This window comes from Anser anser (assembly GCF_964211835.1).
Source record: "Anser anser genome assembly, chromosome: 4".
In the NCBI taxonomy this organism is placed as follows: domain Eukaryota; kingdom Metazoa; phylum Chordata; class Aves; order Anseriformes; family Anatidae; genus Anser; species Anser anser.
The window spans coordinates 27320380-27342843 of NC_139724.1; the positions used below are offsets into that span (position 1 = coordinate 27320380).

At 37.9% G+C, this 22464-nt stretch overlaps 1 protein-coding gene across 8 annotated transcripts in view; it reads left to right on the top strand.

The window, feature by feature from the left end:
• SH3RF1 (SH3 domain containing ring finger 1) overlaps positions 1 to 22464 on the top strand; it is a 90525-nt gene that overhangs the window by 15289 nt on the left and 52772 nt on the right. For 7 of the 8 annotated variants that reach the window (XM_083833576.1, XM_083833577.1, XM_083833578.1 and 4 more), the window contains exon 3: positions 1053 to 1139. The exons of the other annotated variant lie outside the window; for it this stretch is intronic. In XM_083833576.1, coding sequence (XP_083689702.1) covers positions 1053 to 1139 — 87 coding nt within the window. The remainder of the gene's footprint in view (positions 1 to 1052; positions 1140 to 22464) is intronic. 8 annotated transcript variants of the gene reach the window in all.

Below are 22464 nucleotides of genomic sequence, written 5' to 3' on the forward strand. Positions count from 1 at the left end.
GTAATTTGCATCGTTTCAAATAAAAAGCAAAATTGGGATTTTGATGGGTGTATTTCAGTTTGTCTCATATACATACTTCTTATGTATTGTTTGATTTTTTTTCTTTTAATGTACATTACTTTGAAGTATTGCTTGATCTTATTTTCTTAATCGCTCTTGTCTTCAAGGTGCTACAGTGGTGATTGTCTTACCAAACTCGTTCCTGTTTGTGTTGGTGTCAACCTTTTCCTATCACTCTGAACTGAGAAGCGTGGTCACCAAGCAGAGCATGCACAGAAAAGGCTGTTGGGCTGGCTTGGCACTCTGTGGTCTAATCTACTCAGGGATAATTAGTACAAGCATTACTGATCGTTCCAGCCAGGCTGCATTAACACCAAGTTTCTAAGAAATCTCTTGCGCCTAGTTTTGTTTCATTAGTATTGGCAGTGGTAGAAGCAGAGGAGTGTGCTGCCAAGGTTATTAGCAGTGTATGACCCGGGCTGTTTTCTCTTTTTTTGGGGCAGTGGGGGTGCTGAAAAAACCCACTGGAGTCCAGCTTGCATCACCACTCTGCTTTACATGCTGTTTAGACCAAGAGTGCCAATATTAGGAGGATAAATTCTTGCTGTCAGTGAAGTCATGCTGGAAACTTCTCTAAAGTGAGTTATCCTCGAATGGGCACTAAACGCGAAGCTGATCCACCGGCATTTTCCTCTGTGGTTTTAGTGCCTGGATATTTCAGTTCATAAAGATAACACCGAGTGAAGCGTGCCACCACATTATGTCGATACTGCTGCGACTATCAAAAACTAAATGTAGCCTCTAGCACTTTGACAGTAAAAGTTAGCTGTGCATCTCTCTCTTCATTTAATACATTGCTGAGATGAGAAAAAGCTGTTAATAAGCAGTAAAGCCTTTGTTAGCATAGAGTTAATAGTAGTAGATTTAACGATAAGGCTCAATTAATGTAAGCCTGGCCCCACACTTGCTTTTGTTAAAATTCAATATGCTTCCCACAAGAACTATTGGTGGGAGATCTTAATTTAAATGCTATTTTCTGAAACTAATTTTAGGCGCGTCCTCTGCAGCAGACAGATGTTTATCGCACACGCCGTGGTGCCACAGAAACCTGCTGTTGCAGCCTTTTCCTCAGAGCTCAGGTAGGCTACGTCAAATTGGGTTCTCTGAGCACTTCAAACGACAACAGAAGCCCACCCAGGATTTCAGTGACTTGCGTACTTGCCAGAATACAGTGATCTTTTATCTTCAATTTGAGGACCTGTAGACCCGTTGGCTTCTGCTTCTTGGGGTGGGTGCTACCCCCCTACCTCTAGGCTGGAGAGTTGTAAGGACTCCCCACCCTCTCTTTAGGTCATGCCCCAAAGAACAAATCTCATTTATTCCATTCCAAAAGATCAGTAAAAGAACAAACAAAAACCAACATGTACAGGGGCTACCTGGAAAAGGAGGGCTGCTATATATTTCTGATCCAAGAAGACCTGATATATTTAGTATTGTTTGATGAAAAATGCCTCTGAATCATCATGAGGGGTGGTATACTTTTTCTTAGTTTCTCAAAGGTAAAATGGAGGTTTGTAAACAGAAAAACTTAAAATCAGGTGCAACAGCACAGAACAGCCTTAGCTAAAGATCCTCTGTAGGCGGAGTACTTTGCTGGTTTATATGTGTGTGTATATATCTCTATATATTAGGTCAAATGTAATCAAATCACTTTTATGTTAAGGTTTTCATTTACAGTGAGAAACGTATTTTTGTTGTTTTTTTAAAGGTTTTTATTTGTTTGTATTCTTTCCTTCTTAAAAACATGCTGATGACTTTAGAGGGCACCGTTTTAAGAAAACAAGCTGATTTCCCAAATGAAAATCAGTCTGATTAACTCAAATTGAAGGAGGAAGAAAAAGAGGTGCCAGCATTTTGATTGAGTGAACAAGAATTGCCTCCAATCACCTTACTGCCTTAATTTTGTAAGCTAACTTCTATTATCTGATCGACACTGCATTCAACAGTGACTTTGAGTTTCGGTGTTCAAAATTGACCTAAAATGTTGTATTTTTATGTAAACTTTAAGAAAAATCCACACAGGATAATAATGTTACGTAATATAATGTGAGATTAAGTACTCACTGGCAAAGAAGCAGCCCCATGCTACTGTTGGTATTCAGCTTCCTTACAAATCATGTGAGGGAGAAATCCCTTGAAAACAAAATCTGTTGCGCCAGAAGCTTTGAGAGCTTAGGGGAAGTAGAAGTAGAAGGGAAAATACAAATCTTCAAGCAAAATAACAAATTTCCTCAGATTTTCCTGTTCTTGTTAATCATGGTTTTAAAAATAGGGGGGTCATTGCGTTTTGATGCTACTGTTAGACCTAAGGTTATCTTTGTGCTGAAATTTTCCTGCCTTTTTATTTTAAGAAGCAGTTAAGAAAATACATTTGGGTGAAATAGAGATCTCTGTTCATGCCCTGTTGACAGAGGAAATAGTCTTTAGCTTTGGACAATGAGTACCTTTTAACTGCTGCTGCACACTGAGTGTTGGACAAACGGGGCAAAGGAGTTTTCAGTATGAGGTAAACAAAAAAAAACATAGGTATGTTTTGAGATTCTTTATAACATAGTTAATTTTCCTAGTGTAGAAAGTGTTTTTTTAGTAACATTTCTGACTTGGAGATGGCTTGGAAAATTACCGGGAAATGAATTATGAGCTATTCTGCAATTCCTGCCCTGAAATTATTCTGGGGTTTGGCAGTGATCAACTGTGTATTGCCTTCTCAATTTTGAATGGAATAGTCTCATTTATAAATTAAGATGTAGATGAAGGAACCTAAAACAACAGATTATATTGCAGTCCTAGGTGGTATGAAAATGAAGGAGCCGACAGATCCATCAAGATTCCAGGTCTGTTACATCTTATATGTGTCTCTTAAAAATGTGTGACTTCAACAGTAAGATTAGAAAAGCATTAATTTCTGCTGTGACAAATATTTCCTGTTTTCTTTAAGTAGAGTAAAGATACTGAAGAATACTTTCAGTGTACAGGTACTGTACACAACTGTTTAAAAGGCACGGTAAAGTATTACCAATTAAGAATTGCTATTTTCTTACTAGCAATTCACTTGGTGGATACATCATAGTAAGCTGTATTTCTTTCTAAAAGAGATGTTGCAAGTATCGCTAAGTTTCAGGGAGGAGAGGGACAAGAAATTCTGTTAGTTTCACTTAGGAATATATCTTCTTTTAACACTAGCCATTTTTTCCTGTTATTTTTTTCCCTGTTGATGATTTCTCCTTCCTAGTCATAGTTGTGAACAAGCATATTTGAACGGAGCAAAGGAAATTGGAATGAATCTGATTCACAAGTCCTGTAATCAGGATGCATTTCAAAAACTGAGTAGTATGCAACTTTCCTTCTCTGCTAAAACTTTATCGGAGTAGTTTATCTCACTGTCAACTGCGGTAGCTATAGCAAGCTGTGAAAATAAGGTGGTGTTTTCAGAGTTATGATTGAAGCCCATTATTTCCTTGCAGACAAATGACAGGTTGTATTAAAAAGCTGTATTCACTTCAGTGTGTGAATGTGCAAACACAGCAACGCTATCAGTATAGTCACAGGCAGTAGTCAGTGTATCCATACATTCATAAATATTGGTATATCTATGTGTTGAACCAATGTTAAATACGAGGTACCTCTTAATACATTATCTGTCCTCCAAACTTTTATTTCCTACTGTCTCAGCAGTTTTCTTCCATACTTTTGGTTTTATGGACTTGTGGGATCCTTCTGTAGTGGTTGGGAACTTTATACAGTTCTTTCTTCTAGTCTTCTTTCGCTGTTTGAGATGAGCAATATAGATGAATCATTATCTGCAATATACTTTTACTGTGGTAAGGTCAAGTACGACTACTGAATAAATGTGGTTTATTTGGGGGGCAAGTCACAAAATATTATGTCATGAAATAAGGTAGTTTTGTCTGTTTATCAGAAAACAAAAAAAAAATTTGATTTTGTGGGCAGGTGAAAAGAGAAATACCAAGGAAAGTCAATCTGTGGCCATTGCTGTGTCCAGGAAACTTTGAGGGTAGCTGTACAGCTTAGCTCTGTTTATTTTCTGCTAAGGTTATTGCTTCTTTTTTGGGTTCTGTTTCTCAGTTTTCTTTCCTTTGCTGATTGACTCATATTTTTGAAAAGAAAGGCAAAAGAAATGTATTGCTTTGGGGAAAAATGATCAACTCCAATTGAATATGCTGTATGAGATGACCTTGTATGATGTCTTTAGAGTGAATCTAATAGTACAGCAATTCAGATTCATACTGTCAAGGTTGCTTCCTAGCCCAGCCATATGAAAATACAGCAGTCTGTGAATTAGGTAAAAATCTGGTTTTGCAAGAGGTAGTGTTCTACATAAGCTGTGGAGTTTTCTAGCTTTTTGTATTTTTGGCAGAGTTATACATTATGGAAAAGAAAAGTGGGAATCACTTATAAAAACCTGAAAAGTACAGGGTGAATTCAGAAACTTCATTTTTTGCCCTCAATAGTAAAATGTGTTAATGAGCAGTATCTTGTAGTTAAGACTAACACAGATACTGCTAAGTCCCAGCTCTTAAATTGAATATATGACATTGGGCAAATCACTTAGTCTCTCTGGTGAGCTGATTCATGATCTTTGACAGGTTTATCTGAGGCAATTTAAACTGTTATCACTCCTGCCTTCTGCTGAAGGTTACTGACAAAGTCAGTTTAGGCTAATCTGCAGGTTATGAACTGTGCCTGCTGACGAGCTAGCATATGTGTGTTTTTTTTCTTTCCCTGTTGTCCTTGTCAAATGGGCAATAATCTTCAGCAAAGTGGAGTAGAAAATAGAGGCAGTAACATCTCAGATGCTGTAGATGTCTTCCAGAGACAGTGAAATAATCTTCAGTTCTTCAAATGCAAAATGAATTTAACACTTTTTTGCACTCTCGTGCTCTTTTAAAAAGTTTTATTCACTGCTTATTTACTTTGTACATAAGATTGCAGGGGTGTGTGTATGTGTGTGCAGAAATCTGCTGCTGCATTTAGATACTGGAATGATGTCACTTTTTAGTCTTGATTACTGAACTTGGTTATTTCTGACCTATCATTTTTCCTGGTAATAAGCAAGAATCCAGGTGCCATGAAAAAGAAATAGTACCTTTCTTTAGCTTATACAGTTAAATCTCTCAATTTCAGAATTCTATAGAGAGCTTGCTAAAATCAATTAATTTCGTTTATTAAATACATGAAATGTGCTTTCCTTTGTGCTAAATATTTAATTAATAAGGAAATTATTGCAATACCAGAAGTTCTTTATAGTACAGTTTTACATAAGGAGGTAGCTGTTACTGAAATTGAAAATTACTGATTGCAATAGACTTGCATTGCTAAAGCAAGATCACTAGGAGTAGCAAGTAGAGGTAGTACTGTTATTTCGGTACATGATTTTTTTCTAATTACATTGTGAGCCTTAATTTGAGTTTTTAAAATACTTCTTCAAGAAGCAAGTGGAATAAATCTGTTTTCTATTGAATATGCCATTCAGAAATCCCTGCGTATCTCATTCTGTTCTTAATGAAATGAACGTGTATAATTTGTATACTTATAAAACATTTTGTTCCTAGCACTTTTAGATCTTCTTTGTGGGTGTAATAGATAAGAAATCTCAAATGTGGAAGTACTGCATATTGATGGTGTTTATGCTAGAATATTGTGTGGTATTTTTCAGATGATATATCTTGCTCTTGAACTCTGTAACACAAGAAATTACTGTTGCTTACTCATAAATGAGTTTTTAACGATTGTATCTACATGCTGGTTGAAATGGAAATCATTGTACTGATGAAACAGAATGAACAGAAATTTCCCAATGGCAAGCAGAGTATTAAGAGAACATGTGCAAGTCTTGGCAAAATTGGTTACAAAACCCCTGTAGATTATAGCAATATAAATCAGATGTTTTTAGCATAAATTAGATTAACTGTATAGTGTGCTGTGTTTGTGGATGACTTTATTAATGCTTAAGTACTATTTTATACATTCAGTAAACAGAACGTGGTCTCTCTCTAACTCTAGCTGGGGGTATGTATATCACTTTATATACAGTTATATACACTTTATATATGTGGTTAAGTATTCGCTTCAGAAAGTTATAATTAAAGCTAGCATACGGTCTTGTCTTTCGCCTTTTTCACGTGTAGTCCATAATGACTTTCAATATGTCATCTTGCAGCAGGGTTTTTAAAACCTTGGATATACGTGTATTTTGTTTTACTCTCTTTAGATTGATAGAACCTTAATCAGTCATATGACAAGTACCTATAAATCACTACAGAGCATAAAGTGAATTTAGTGCCTTATAGATGTGTACATAGATGTACATGAAAACATAGTTACCCAAGTTTCAACATAAAGCTTTAGTTATAATACATAATACGAAGGAGTTCCACTTGTCTGCCAGGTTAATTTCTTGTTTTTTGAGAATTTAGCTGTCCAAATTTAACTTAGTAATGAGTGTTTCCTAACACACGTGGTAGATATGTATTTCTTTTACCTTAAAGGTTAACAAAAGGAAAAAAAAATCAAACATGGAGTAGCTAGTTTGCTACTACTTGTGTACAAAAAGGATTTTTTCATTGGCATGTTTTTTTGTTTTTTTTTAAAGGCTAGATATTTTTAATTTAATCAGGATGATTTACCCACAGAGCTGGGTACTTGATTTTCACAGAATCACAGAATCGTCTAGGTTGGAAGAGACCTCCAAGATCATCTAGTCCAACCTCTGCCCTAACACTAACAAGTCCTCCACTAAACCATATCACTAAGGGCTATATCTAAACGTCTTTTAAAGACCTCCAGGGATGGCGACTCAACCACCTCCCTGGGCAGCCCATTCCAATGCCTAACAACCCTTTCAGTAAAGAAGTTCTTCCTAACATCCAACCTAAACCTCCCCTGGCGCAACTTTAGCCCATTCCCCCTCGTCCTGTCACCAGGCACGTGGGAGAATAGACCAACCCCCACCTCTCTACAGCCTCCTTTAAGGTACCTATAGAGAGCGATAAGGTCGCCCCTGAGCCTCCTCTTCTCCAGGCTGAACAAGCCCAGCTCCCTCAGCCGCTCCTCGTAAGACTTGTTCTCCAGACCCCTCACCAGCTTCGTTGCCCTTCTCTGGACTCTCTCGAGCACCTCCATGCCCTTCTTGTAGCGAGGGGCCCAAAACTGAACACAGTACTCAAGGTGCAGCCTCACCAGAGCCAAGTACAGGGGCACAATCACCTCCCTAGACCTGCTGGCCACACTGCTTCTTATGCAAGCCAGGATGCTGTTGGCCTTCTTGGCCACCTGAGCACACTGCTGGCTCATATTCAGCCGACTATCAACCAATACTCCCAGGTCCTTCTCGGCCAGGCAGCTTTCCAGTCACTCATCTTCCAGCCTGTAGCGCTGCTTGGGGTTGTTACACCCCAGATGCAGATTTTGGGGTAGTTAGTTACTGCAATCTGGAGTTGAAATACAGAAATACTTAGAAATACTTAAATAGAATGGAAAGAATTGAAATGACCTATTGCATGCACTGTCGTGTTAGTTGTAAAAATTATATAATCTTTCCTAAAAGTCAGTATTTGCACTTTGTTTCAGTATGATGTTAAAGATGCTGTCACATTTTGCTTACACAAGCAATCGGAAAAAGCAGAAGAAACGTTAGGCCCTGTCGCAGCTAGTAACAATGAGACTGATAGAATTCAATGATTTTGTTATTCTTATTTGAAGTCTAACTATTAGCATCTCATGCTATTATGAATTACTTCAAATATTGAAGATAGGAATAGGAGCAAATGTTTTGGATTGCTCTAGGCAAATTTTTAAACCATGAGCTGTGGCATTCAATATTTTTGTTTAAAGCTGCAGTGTTTTTTAAGCTCCTCTGCTACTTGAGGTAAATTCTAAGTTGCTAAAATCAGGAGTTTTTGTATTCAATGAAAACTTTCAGCTATCCCTATCTTTGACTTTTTTTTTTTTTAAGTAAATTTGCTTTTGAATTTAAAAATGTTAAACCTGCATTTGATTTTTTTCTTCAGTTTAGCCTACGTTGAAACATGGAAAAAGTGTGCAGTTTGTGATCTGTGTGCCTTGTAATATTGTCTTGTCCTTCAAAAGGAGACTTGTTACTGAGGTTGGGAACTTCTAGCAGGCAGGTATGAAGTAGGTTGGTTTTATGGTTCTTATTTGAAGTTTCAATGTGTTAATTACTGTAAAGTGTACTGACAAAATACAGTTTATTTTTACTTCTGCCCACGGACATGATTCTCTCAGGAGGAAACTATATTGTTTGTAGTTCTTACAATCTAAAAATAAGTGCAGTTCAGTGAGAAGAAATCATGCTAAATAAGATGAATATTACCATTTGTCTGATGGATTGTGAATGTTACCTCACGTGTAGGATTGTGCAAACCCTGATCTGAAAATAAATTTATTTTTTTTTCTTTAGACTCATTTTTGATCAAGGGCAATTGCAACATGTAATCCATATCACTTGTAAAAGGAGTATTATTTAAAAGGAACTTAGTGCTCCCTAATCACCGTGCTGGAAGGACTACATTTTAATTTTTACTAGCTAGGCAGAATTATCTTTAGTTGGAGGAGAGGGAATAATTACCACCTGAACCTTCCTCCTACACATAATTTATACTGGTTTCCAGGCATTCATGCCTGCCTGCACCTAATCCCAAATGTTCACATATGCACATAAAACTTAAGACCGCAATTTTGCAACAGCCTTCTCTCTTCGTGTTGATCTGAAACAAAGCAACGCCCTCGAAGAGAGTGAGTTATGTTTTGTGTTGCAGTGTTAAGACGCTGAAGGGCTCTGGGGACCCAGAGCTTGCAGGGGAGCAGGTCGGTGGCAGCTCTGGGCCTTCCTCCTCTGAAGCGGCCATAGCTTTTCCTTGCTGCATCTGAAGGCTCAAAGCTGCTCTTATGTCAAATTTGGGGATTACGTAGGAGGCCATTTGAATTATTTTTTTCCCCCTAGAGACAGTAGTACAGATCCTTGTGTAGGAAGGGGAGTTGGTCCCCTGTGAGGGGCGCTGGTATTTGTTGCCCACTGGTTGCGGCCTGCTCTGGATGCCGCCATTAGCTTTGCCAGCAGGACGTGGCAAGCGTGGCCGTGCGACTCCCTGGTGCCTCTGCTGTGGGAACCGTCAGCCAGGTTATTAAATGGGATTGGACGACAAGAACAAACGGCAAAGAAGAAAAAGGATAAAGAGTGAAATACCGTGTTCAACACGCCAGCTCTCCTTTTGTACGAAAGGCCTCTGATTTCCACAGCAAGGAGTTTGAAGCGACATGGCAGTACGTCCCTGCGTGTATGATTTGACATCTTGTTTTACTCTTTCCACTGGCAGATTTCATGGCACGACACTGCAGGCTTTTAGAACTGTAGAACTACAAATAAAAGGAAAAGGAGAAACAAAGACTTCATTTTTCTTGCTAGCATGTAACACAGGCTCAGGGAGAAATATCCGGTGAACTAAAAGAAATGAAGAAACATTTTTCCCTCCAGGGTTGCTGGTTCACAGTAGATAGTTGTAATCTTGACTATTCAGTCTTCTCGTCTACATCCCCTAGACAACCTCCCCCCCCTTTTTTTCCTGCAGAGATATAAATTGTGCCTTTCTCACTGAACCTAGTTGTAGCTGTTAATGTGAACACTGTTGTCTTGTTAATAATAATTTTTTGTATCATTTTTGTAACAGTAAGTTATTCATAACTGTTTGCATGTAGTGCTTATTATTACAAAGGATTGTTCAAAAACTGGTTTTAATCCATCTATCCCCACTTTATGTATTTCTGAGAGTTAGGTTTGATTACCAAGGTATATTTTAATATGAAGAAGGTCTATGGAGTTAAAATTTTGAGTTTTTGCAGCTGACATGCTACAGTAATGTTTGTATATTTTTATATTGTAAGGGTAATATCTTCACTACTCTTAGGCAAAGAGCTGTGGTCAAGGAAAATTGTGTTAGTCCACATTGCAGGCTGTGGAAATGCCATTACTATATACTAGCTGAGGAAATTGAAGGGCATTTTTATTTTTGACTCTTAAAAACAATTATTTTCAGGTAATTTTTCAAAGAAATTTTCAAGGAAACATAACGTACCTCTGTGATTTAAAAAAAAAAAAGTTCAATCTTTGCTAATAGTGGCTCAGCTGCATCAGTGCGTGAAGGAGGTGGGAGGTCTGCCTCTGTCCTTCGGTTTCAGTGTGTCTGAAGAAGCAATTGCAACAGTGCAAATATGTTGTGGAAACTCTTAGTGTAGGCAAAGGTTATTGCCTCTACTGAACAAGCTTCAAGTTCCTAAGGAAAAGTGTGATTACGTGAAGAATGCATGGAGGTTACTCAGGGTTGGCGGGGACATGACTGCCTTTTCCTTTATGAGCTAATATGTGATGAAATGTTGATGAAAATGTGGGAACAAAGAAAAAATATTGCAAGAGCCTTAAGAATAGCCTTAAATTTTGTATTTAAATGTGATATGTCACTGTGTCTAGAGTTAGTTTAGTAAGTCACTAACTATGGTTGCTTTTTGTAAATTTATGGTTAAAAACTTTGCAATGACATTGTAGTACAACTTGAAAATTTGTCTGGAAGCACTGTCTGAGGTCCCCAGGGTTTCCTCCCCCCCCCCCCCCCCCCTTCAGCTGAGAGAGTAGATATGTACTCTTTTAAAGACCTGAACAAAAGTGGCAGGAAAAAGTAAGGCAATAATGAGTTGCAATGTGTTACAAAGGGATGAATGACATTCCTAAGGGAAACAAAGTAGGAGGGCAGGGCAGAGGTCATTTAAACGCTGGACAGTAGCAGCTATTGTCTGCTGGGAAAAATGAGGGCCAACAGAAAACATATTTCTTCTAAAGAGCCTATATTCCCTGTAATAACCATTCAGGGAAAACAAAACACGTTCTAACCTTCAGCATTCTCAGAGTGCTTCCTTCTGAGACTCGAGGCTTTTTACATGGCTGCAAAACTTACACCTATGCAGGAGGAAGTTAGTTAAATTTCAGCTGAGTAAATTTGTTTTTCTAATGCATCAGACTACGTGCTTTGAGAGATCAGAGTAGAGAATTGTGCATCTTCTAACTCATGTATTAAGAGTCCCTTTTTTGACTCTGGCCAAAACATGCTTCGTATTCAAATAACATAGTAGGTCTCTATTGCAGAAAGCTTCTGTTCTGCTTTTATTGTCAAGCTACTGAAGAAATAGATTGTGCAAAAATATGAAGGAGTACCAACACTCGTTCCCCTAGAAATGAATGTTCTGTCTGACTTCTGGTAACACTGGCTGACTTCTAAACTAATCTGACATTGCCCATATGTTTTGCGAAACAGAAAAATAGTTTTTTTTGTTTTTTTCTTTTTTGCATAAGAAGTAGTGTAATAAATGAAAAAAATCTGCTGTAGCAGGGATTCTGACTACTACCGTAATAACAAGCAATTTCCAGGATGAGTCTGTATGCATTGCCATAAGTATAAATGTGTGTGAGCATTTTTAAGTCATCACTTGTGATTTTTAAAAAGCCTTTTACAAGTTATCTTAGTATAGTCATTAACTATTGCATTAGATAGTTTTTGAAATACTGATTAGTATTTCTTGGATTTCCTGACATAATTTGTCTTTTTTTTTTTTTTTTAAGTAACAGGAGTCCTACTGTACATCTGGAGACAGCTGATTTCTAATTCATGGATCCTTTGAAATGCAAATATACACACACTATATAGAAAATAGCTAGGCTGATGGGCATTAGCTTTTCCATTTTCAGCTGCCTGTCTCAAATACTGTAATCCTAACTATGAGTCAGACTTCAAAATACTCAGTCAGAATAGGAAAGTATTTGGCACAATGAATTTAAATGGTCCACTTAAAAGGGCTTTTTTATATTAGCTGAGTAGATTTCTGGCTCTTTTTGACTACTGAATATTGGGAAATCCATTTGCGGAGCATAGTTTTTCAATGATCTTTGCCTTCAAATAGAATATGGAGGATGAGGGGAAAAATGTACATTTCAGTTTTTTTTATTACTGTGGAAGTATACCACAGCTAAACCGTTTTTAGCTTTTTATGTTCAGCCTTTAAAGTTTAGGTTACGCCAGAGTTTGTACTAACCAAGTACAGGTAACAATGGCATGTAAGGCTAATCCCTGTATTTCAGTCAAGTCTCAGTTGCCCGTGTTAGGGAGTGGAGCTCTGTACATTTTGAGGAAGGAAAAAATGAGATTGCCCATGAGAAAAATGAATCTTGGCAGGGAGAGGAAGGGTACAGATTAAGAAAAAAGAAGTATTTTAAGTAGGTAAAAGTTAATATGGCAGCTAGTTTGTTCTGGGGCAGATGTATTTATATGAGGTTAGCTACAGCTAACTAAATATAGTGTTTAGGTTAGGAGAGAATAGATATCATAGGTCTTAAAGCAAGGGACAAGTTCTATAATCTATGAGCATTTATGGGATATAAATGATGCTTTGTTATAAAAACTTGTGTTTGAGTTACTTTAATCACATGGTTGCTTGTAAACCTTCTTCCCTCCTTCTGCAAGGTTGTTTAAGCTGTAATTTAGCTGGTCTGCTCGGGCTGCAGGGCCAGGGAAAGGCTGCAAATGAGAAACGCAGGAAAGGAGACTGTTTTCCTACAGAAGCCAATACATTTGCCTCATTTGCCTATCAGAGAAGACTGACTCTAACAACTGGTTCACCATGGACAACCACTGACTTTTAAAGGTTGATAGGATAGTGCTGCTTAGTGTGGGACCCATCAAAATGCTATCGCAAGCATTCTTGATGAATACTGCTCTCCTCACTTTTTGGTGTACGAATATTTGGAGAGGAAAAATGTTCCTCCTGTTTACCTGCAGATATAATATCATTTGGTTCATCAGGAGCCTGTGGAGTAAGTACTTTGGGTATTCTCTTTAAAGTAGTGGCTACATGATGTCTTCCATTTCCCCAGACTTTGTTGTCAAACAAATTTCAATGTTAATTAGTAACATGGAATCAATTCAATAGGGTGCAATAGTTTCCTATACGGACAAGTGTTTGTGTGTTTTAGCATTGCTGGTACCTGTCTTATGAGTCACTGAAGCACTGTACAGTTTCCAGCTCTCCTTCCCAGGACACAGAAGAGAAAGGAACAGAACAAAAGAGCCAAAAGGAACGAGGAGTTAAGATTGTTAACCTTTTCACGTCCGTGTGTAAAATGAAAGTTACATCACTCCCTCATCTCAGTGAAGCATTTTTGAATGTTTATAAACAACTTCATTTTGCTTAGCATAATTAAAACCTTAGAAAGGTAAACTAAAGATTTGGTATTCAGGGCTGGTGGAGACTTAAGACAACTGATCAATGATAAGAATGTAACAGTCTCTTGTCTAAAAGTTAAAATAGTGATCGTGTAATTAGAGATGGTATGGTAGTTCAGAGGGGTAATGTAAAGTTCTGCAGGCACTCTCAGATCAGCATTCACTAACTGTGAAGACCTGACTCTGTCACATTACTGGTTTTTAATGTGGGTTGTATTTGAAAAGGAGAGGCAGTGGAGGAGCTACCTTGTCCCTAAATGTAAGTTGGTTCCAGTAGGGAATTAATGAGACTGCTTCTGTATTGTTGGAGCGGTTGCTGTGTTGTTCAGCTGAAATGCCGTTCGTCTTCAGATCCCAGTGTGACACCAACAGGGAAGTACAGTCTCTGTACTGCTAGCTTTTACCTCTCTCCAGAGAGAGAGATTTGGGGTTATTACTTTTTGATTGTTGTTTGGCTGACTGAAGTTAAGCATGACATTGTATGGATTTTTTTCTGTATTTTTTTAAAATCCCTTTGCTTAAAAACAGGTGGGAAAATGAGAGCTACTGAGATCCTCCATGAGCTGATACTTGTTGATCCTGTGGTGGGGCTGACAGAGATCCGGGATCTTATCAGTCTGATTCATGAAAATTAAGTCTTTGCGTGATTTGTATTTTAGTCTGTAACCAAAGCAAAATATCAGCACTTCCTTAAACTAATGAGAAAAGTTGTGTTTAGATTCAAGTCCTTATTTTTGTCGTAATGATAGCATTCTTCATAAATACAAAAATGGTGCACTAAGTTTCAGGAAGGATATCCTAGTTTACACAGGGCAATGCCGTTTTTTTGCTAATCCTCTCACTTTCCATATTCCTTTACCCATCCTTCATTTCTTTACTCAAGTGCTGGATTAAGTTCCTTATTTTATGGGTATTTTAATCGAATAAATGAAGATGTTGATTGCCATAGACCTTTCTCTGTTCATAGTGCAGATTTCCATGGCTCTTCATCGTTGGACAAAACAAAACAAAATTGAACATTTGATGCTTCTGAAAGGGATCAGTTGAATGTCTGTCACATTATCAGAGCAATTGCCATACTCCCTGAGGAGTGGATTTGTTGCTCAGCTAATTTGGGAGGTACAGGTTTGGGTAAGGTATACTTGTGCCATTGAAGCCTTTTCAGAGACCTCCTGTGCCAGTCTCAGAGGAACCGCTTGGCTCAAATCTTTCCGTGCTCCACTTAGTTTGATCTGATGGAAACAAGTGAGGTTTCAAGACATTTAAATAAATAATCCTGGGTAGCAGTAATTGCAACATGGTAGGGCTCAGCTAATGTTTGGAGAGTTAATGATGCAGAATTGTCTTGTCATCTTTGCTGGAATAAACTACTTGCTGGATATACTAATTGCTTTAAGAATTTGTTTGGCAGGTGCTACAGAAAAAAACCTTGATCCACACCCTTAAAATGTAGAGGGTTAAGCTAACAGCTTTAGAAATTTAATAGTGCCTTTTTTATTATATTGCATTTTTTGGAAGCTGCATTGGGATGGGGTATAGAGAAAAGCTGTTCTCGCTAGAAGATATTGGAAAGAGCTGTTAATTTTGAGAAGAGTAGAGGATGAAAATGAAGACAGGAGAAGTAGAAAACCCTTTACTTAATGTGTAAATTAATTAACTATGCTAGGGATAATCAATTATAGCAAAGACAGGAAGGAGAGTGAGTTTGACTTGTACTTGCATTCTTAATGGTAGTCCAGCTACTTAAATGCGGTTATGGATGAATACAATTTTTCATCTACTAAACACCCAACAGCCGCAGAAGCAGCATCTTGTTGCTTGAAATAGTTTGTATGGTTTTAAAACTCCTGAAAAAAATGCAGTTAGGCAGATTTCTTCAATTCTTAGTGTTAAAAGATAAAATTTAATTTCTCAACTGCTACCTTCTGATTTACAAGCAAATAATTTTACATTATATCCTCTGTGCATGTAAATACAAAAAAAAAAGTTGATAAACTAACTGGAGAGAGGTAGATCTATGTTTTGTTTTATACAGTCCAAATATATTCAAAGATGTTACAGCTCATTTTTCTTTTGACTATTTTGTTTGTGTAATCTCAGAAGATTGAAGTTGAGAAGGTATATTAGCATTATATGTATTAGTGTAATTTCAATTGTGTATACTATAAAATGAGACTCCCTAATTGAATCTTGAGTCCTTATAGACTAGGCTAACTTGGATGTAAAAATCATGTCTAAGCAGGAAAAAAAGAAATCCAAGAATTACAATATGAAGTATAAAGAAGCATTGTTAAAATTATCTTTTTAGGGGAGATGTGCTGGGGTAATTATCTATATTCCCATAAAGTAGTTTAGTACCTTACTACATCCTGTGTTCCAAAATGTCACTGCACTTCTTGGAAAATCCAGAACTGTTGTTATGGATGACCTGATGGATGATGCCCTCTTTGAAGAAACTAGATTAGGATCCTTTTGTCTTCCTCCTTTTGATGGGAGACCTTTATTTAAAACTGCATTTTGAGTGGGAGAAAATAGTCAACTCTTAGGAGACTTTAAACGAATCTGATGTATCTATATATGATTTTAACTATTTTTTTCTGTACTTGTTTTTGAAGTTTATTGGCATGATGAAACATGATGCTTTAGATAAGGCCATTACAGTCTGTCTGGTATTTTTAAGATGTAAACTGCTTCACTGACTCTGTAGCTACGTTGATGTAATGGAAAGTAATAATTCAGAAGCAGCAGTAAATTATTTCAGCTGAATGACCGATAAATTTCAAGTCTTCAGATGTTGCTTTAGAAAACATATCAAGCTAAAGTCAATATAATGTATTTTGTACCAGAAACTGTTAAGGTGAGGTTTTATGTGGCAAGATATGGGTAGCCATGATCATTATTGAGACCCAGCTAATTAACAAGTGAGCTTCTCTGACCCCTTCCCTCAGTTTGTGCTTCATTGAAGCTGAGGTTATGCTGTAGCTGTTAGTGTGGTACTGTGCCAAAACATTGCCTAGAAATTTACCATTCACTTCCTGATTTTTGGTTCTTGTTCAATATGTTGAATGTTAGCTAGCAATAAGCTGCAGCAGTCAAACTGCTGAACCCAAGCAAAAGCAAGTGCTCTTTTTATTCCTTTCCACTGATGTGTCTGGGAGAGAGAACATCTACCTGATTTGGTGCACGTGCAACTTTCTGGGCAGGCATTTAAACTCTAAGTCCCCTCTGGTTAAGACGGCTGCTTGTTTAGGGCCGTTCCAGCACTACAGAGACCTGTGATGCCTTCTCGTGTCCTCCCTGTTAGCTGTTGCCACACTATCTGGGGTTTGCCGGTGTCCCTCTTGTGTCCCCTGCCAGCAAGCTGGAGAAGAGAGGCCTGTAGCTGGCGCCCAGCCGTGCACGTCCTCGCTGAAGAGCCGGCAGCCACAGAGAGCCATGGGGAGGATGGCACGAACGCGGCTTTCCCTCTTCCTGCGTGCCTGCTTGTTTTAATGCCGCCTGGTAGACAGGGGAGTGGAGCCGGCCAAGCCTGCAGGGATTCCTTTTCAAATGTAACCAAGCTCAAAATTGCCTTTGGCTCAACAGCGAGCGTGGAGCATCTCAAACAAGTTGGAATTTTTCATAAAGTGGTGATCAGCTCATGGGATTCCCGTGCGCATTGCTAAGGTTTATATTCTAGCTTGTGCTTACAGCAAATGCTAATAATAACACTTACTGTTTGGAACAAGTTTCCAAATCGTGCGTGGCATTTATTATTGTTGTCTTCAATATTTTAGAAGAAAATCAGTAACATGCTTTCAAAATAAATGCTGATTTGTAATGATGACAGTGCTGATTTGCAAAATGTGGTTGCTTTGGATATGTTTATATGTTAAGCTCCTCTGTACAGGGATCAAAGACATGTTGAATTTAAGCAGAAGAGTTACATATAACTAATTTTAGGGACCATGTTACAGATGTAGATTGAATTGCTAAGGAATATTTTTAATGACTTCTTGAAATTAAATAGAATTTCACCCGAGCTTGCATCAGCTGCAAAGAGAATTGAGGAAAGCAAACTGTACTGCATTGTACACATCTGGAAAGGCTTTTACTCGTAACTAGCTAGTGGTCTGTTTGCGGAGGCCATTTAAGCCGAAGCTGTGTTTGTGCTCACAAAACTATTTAAGTGAACTCCTAGAGATTTCTTTTTTTTTTTAGGGCTTGTTCTTGTTTTTCAAGCAGGGGAGAGGAGAGGCGGTGCTGCATGTCTGACCTGATAAACTATCATAACATTTAAATAGTTGGAAAAGCCAGCTGTCAAACCTTATGTTGCTAAACTGTTCAGCAAGCAGTATAACTCTGCAAAATCAAATAAGAGAATGTATTTAGCTCTCCCAATTGAACGTCTGGGAAATATAAAAATAGTGATGCAAGGAGCACTGGAGACTCCATCTTGCCCAGTTTGGTTGTTTTTATGTCAAACTAATTATTTACTGTTCATCTGAAGTTTAAACAAAACAAGAGCTACTAACATAGACATTAAAACTGCAAGGAAGTTAGATTTGAAGACTTGAATAACAGGACAATAGGTTTGATTTCCTTTAGGCAATGTAATAAATTTACAATGTGTTTTGTCTGATGCATGGATAATAAATGAAGACTGCAGAACAGTGTGTATGCAAAAGAGCAGAATACCTAGAAGGAGGATAGTTTTATATACAATATTCCGGAAGGCTAGGATTTTATTTGTACTGCAGGATAATCATGCTACTTCCCAGACAAAATGGAGACATGTTACAAGGAAAGTGCCCTGATATGTCCCAGGAGAGACTTTTTTTGGGGTTCCCCAAGCCCTGTAAATATAAAATGGAGACATGCTTTAGAAATGATTTTAGTTCTATCCTACACAGACCTTCTATAATCTTAAGTTTTTTTTAATACTGTCAAGAGTTTGACAGAAATTAACATACTATTAAAAAAATGGGTAAACTGAAGGGTTTTTTATTATAATTTGATGCTTTCAGGGGAAAAAAAAAAGCTGTAGTAGCCTTGCTTTTGTGTCTTAAGTTGTGTTGAAATAGAAAATCCACAGCTTGCTTTTTTTTTTTTTTTTCCCCTCTTCAGTGTGTAAAGTTTTAGAATTGAATCCAGGGAACTGAAGGAAGTAGTTTCATGTGGAAAGTCTTACAAATTTAGAAAATAAGGATTCCTGTGTTTATGACCATTATCAAGGAAAGTTATTCCTTTGGTCTTTGCTTACTTAATTACACAGAGTGTTAAGGGATCCATCCAGAGAAAACTCAGTGAGGTCTATTAATAGGGAAGACTGGAGTTTCTTGCAGACGAGAGAAAGCATGCTTTGAATGTACTTGCTGCTGTGTGGTTTGCTTGTTTTTTTCCTGTGCTCCCAGTCTCTTCAGTAATATTAAAGACTATTTAGTCTCTGTTACCAGCAATTCAAAGCATCCCGAATGGGGCTGGGGGGCCCTCCAAACTCTCATGTTTAAAGAAAAGGAGAGAATCAAGTTTGGAGGTAACTACTTTCAGATTTTTGAAACTGCAGACTCCTTTCTGGCTTTTTTCTTTTTTGAGCTAGAAGAATTTATTTCTGAATACATCAGAGTATATATTTAAATAACTGTAAAGCCTGCAGTTTTGAAATAAATACTTAAAATCAGAAGACTGAAAATCACAGAAACTGGAACAACATGCCAATTTTCATGTGCTTCTATAATTCAGTCGCAAGTGTAATTATCCACATGCCACTTCTGTGTAAATGCTGCTGAGCTTGTGCTTGTGTGACTTGATCCTTCTATTTAGAGATCTTTTAGAGGAGATCTTATACCAGCGACAATAACAATAATGTTAATATAACTGTGCTGATTTGTTAAATCCTCAATTTCTAAGCACCTTCTCAGGTTTTGTTACCAATATAGAGAATATGGGAGTTACGTGCAGATAGCTGTAAGCAAGAGCTTGCTGGATTTTAAGGTTTGTTAATGCATTTGGGATCGGACCCTCTGTATTACAGCCTGGCTTCTGTGTATTCCAGGATTCATAACTAATACATACTATGAATTATGATCAGTGTAACTTTGTATTTAAGGAAAGTTAATCTACTGGTAAATGTGAGAAGACCTTAAATAGTATTTGGAGAAAGAAGAGAGTAAAGATTACATGTAATTAGCTGTCAAATATTTAAATGAAATAAAAATAATAAAAAAAGGTTTTAAAAAATGAAAAGAATAACTTTCTCCTTAAGCACTTAATGTAATACAAAGGAGGAATTCCATCAAACTGAAATTCTTCAGGATAACAGCCTTATTTTGAAGACCTTTTGCAGCTTGTATTAATATAATTTTAGTTTCTAAAAATATAGTTAATTATTTTCCGTTAGAGAATGTAGTGAAATATATAAAATATGACTGAAATACAAAATTCCTAGTTTGGGACCTCAGCCGTTTTTGGCTGTGACAATGAAGTTCAAGACAAATAATGGTTGCTTGGAAAGATTGTAAGGTACATGCAGTATAAGCAACCCCTGATGCCTGTATTTGGTGATTCAAATGGGCTATTTCTCCCCAGCTGAAAAAAATAACTTAAAAATTGAGCAAAATTAGTCTCATATAGCAAGTGGGGGAAAGGGAGAATAATGATTACTACAGATTACAGCTTTACGTAACCAGAAGAGTGATGATAAAGAACGGGCTAGAGCTACCGAGAATTACAGAGGCACATTAAGAACGATGTGAACCTTTGTAGCATGGTAAGCCGGTGGAAACCTCCTAATGGAAGGCATAAGTGGTTCATCTGTCACCGTTTTCTATTTGACTTGTTACCTTTCTGGAGGAAGTTGTTTAATGAGCTCTGTAGGAACAATCTTAAATGGGGGCTTTCAGGCAGTCTGTGGGGACAGACTTACAAGCTAGCTCTGTTGAAGGCAGCAAATTTTGGATAGCCTCCTTCAGGATTTTTGTACTGTACTTTCCAAAACTGTGTCAGGCCAGATCAAATGCTAAACCTCAGCCGACCTAGAAAGAGAGAACAGAGTTCAGTGATCAAGAGAAGAATTTGAATGTCAACAAAACTTGATAGGGAGGGCAGTTAGAAGAAATGTGGGAGTTTTGTTGCTTACAAGTTGTTTTACTTGGAGCTAGTTCAGGGGTTGAAGTGTTTTCCTTGCATAGAAGTTGAATGCGGGTGACAACTGCATGTGTATTGGCCTAACATCAGTACTGTCATAGCACGTGCATGTTTTTACGTCTACAAGAACATATAAAGAATGTATATTTAAGGCTTTTTCTCCGGGACAGTATTTTTGCATCAGCATCAACAGCAATTCACACAAATGTGCCAAGTGAAACAATTACCAAGTGTTAATACAGTTGTGATTCATAGGGTTTCTACTGTATATTTGCAGGTTGTGTTGTTGTTGTTATTGTTTGTTTTTTGAAGAGTGTTTGATCTGAGTGATTCTGTCTAGATGAAGTAGAATAGCATGCAAGATCGGAGAAAAGCCAGCCCTAAGAGCGGCGGGCCGTAAGTTGCAAGCTGTCCTAGCAAGACAATGAAGCGGGGACAAGAAATCACCAACAGCTTGTGGAGTTTCAGTCCATTGGAGCGTCCTACTCGGGGAGTCATCTTGCGTCAGGCCATGCCAGAGTCTGAATCAGAGACCTCAGATGTCGCACTAATGACATCTATTTTCCAAGCATATCTCAGCCAGTTTAGTAGCGTGAGTAGAGAGAGAATTAAAGAGTCATCAGCCTTTCATTATCCTATCTGATTCTTAACTCTTGGCTCCAAAGCAGTGCTTTCCCATTACAATGCGTTACGATTGAACCACGTAATTAAAATACTTTTTATCTAAATGAGAGAGTTGTACTTCTTGTGAGTTTCTCTTTGGCATTTCTTTGTGGAATGTAATTATTCTGTGCATTCCCTGCTTGTGAACGTAGGCGGTTATTAATTTTGCTTACCATGAAGTCTCAAAGGTAGGAGGTGCTTATGCAGTAGGACCTTACAGGCTCCTTAAAGTTTCAGAAGTTAAAATTGCTCAAGAAGTGCATGGTCTCAGCCCACTGGAAGGGCTTTCTCTTATCTAGTCCATTCTTGTTATTAGTCATTTTATCTGAGCAGTTTTACTGTCCTTAGAAGACAGGTTATGGCAGAAATCTCTCTGGATATCATGGAATTAATTTTCATGGAATAAGCTTTTAGTGGAATTAACCTGGCTGAAGTGAGAACTAATTGAATTATTTTGAAGAAAACATTGAGATCATGGCATGTGTCTCATATGAAAGTCAGAGGACTGAAACCTTTAGGTTGAGAAAATTTTGAGGTTGTCTGTATTAGCAAGTCACTTGTGTTCCACACTAACACTTCCCTGCTAATGCTGTTGATGTGAGCAGTGCGAAACGTGAGGTACGGCGCTCTCCGTTTCAGTATGTGCGCTGGATGCAAGTCCCTTCCAGCAGGACTGCGCTGAGCAGAGGCTGGCTATAGCTGGGCTCTTGGTCTACCTTTATAGTCTGGCTGAAGCAACCACGAGGTACAAACCCCAGCTTGTCACTGCACAAGAGATAAATGTTAATGTAGCACTTTTCTGGCTCCCTCAGCCTTTTTGTTACAATAAGGAACGTTTATCTTGCAAAAAATGTATAATTTGGCTAGGATTAGTTGTCTTTTGAAAAGGCCAACCAGCTGCTTCAAGGAGAGTACCATAAAATGTTTTGAAAGCAAAAATTTTATTTCAGGAAGTTTTGAGGCAAGAAAAATTTAAAGGATATGTAAAAATAGTGAATGGAGTTTGTCATCTACTGCACATACACAGCATACGTACATTTGTGTATGCTACAGTGGCAGCTAAAATTAACACCTTTGTTTTTCCACAGCCGGCATGGGGCTGTTTGAAGTCAGGACGTTAAAGGAAATTAAATTGGTTCCAAAAGAATCTCGAGGAAGTGAGGGGGTCTCAGGGCAAGGAGGCATGGTATTGCTTCCAAATGAAGCCTAGCGGGACTCTCTCCAGATCCTGGCAGAAAGCTTGCGTGTGACACCAAGCGAAGATGTGTGGCAGCGATATCATGTTCATCCAGAAGATTGGACAAACACCTGA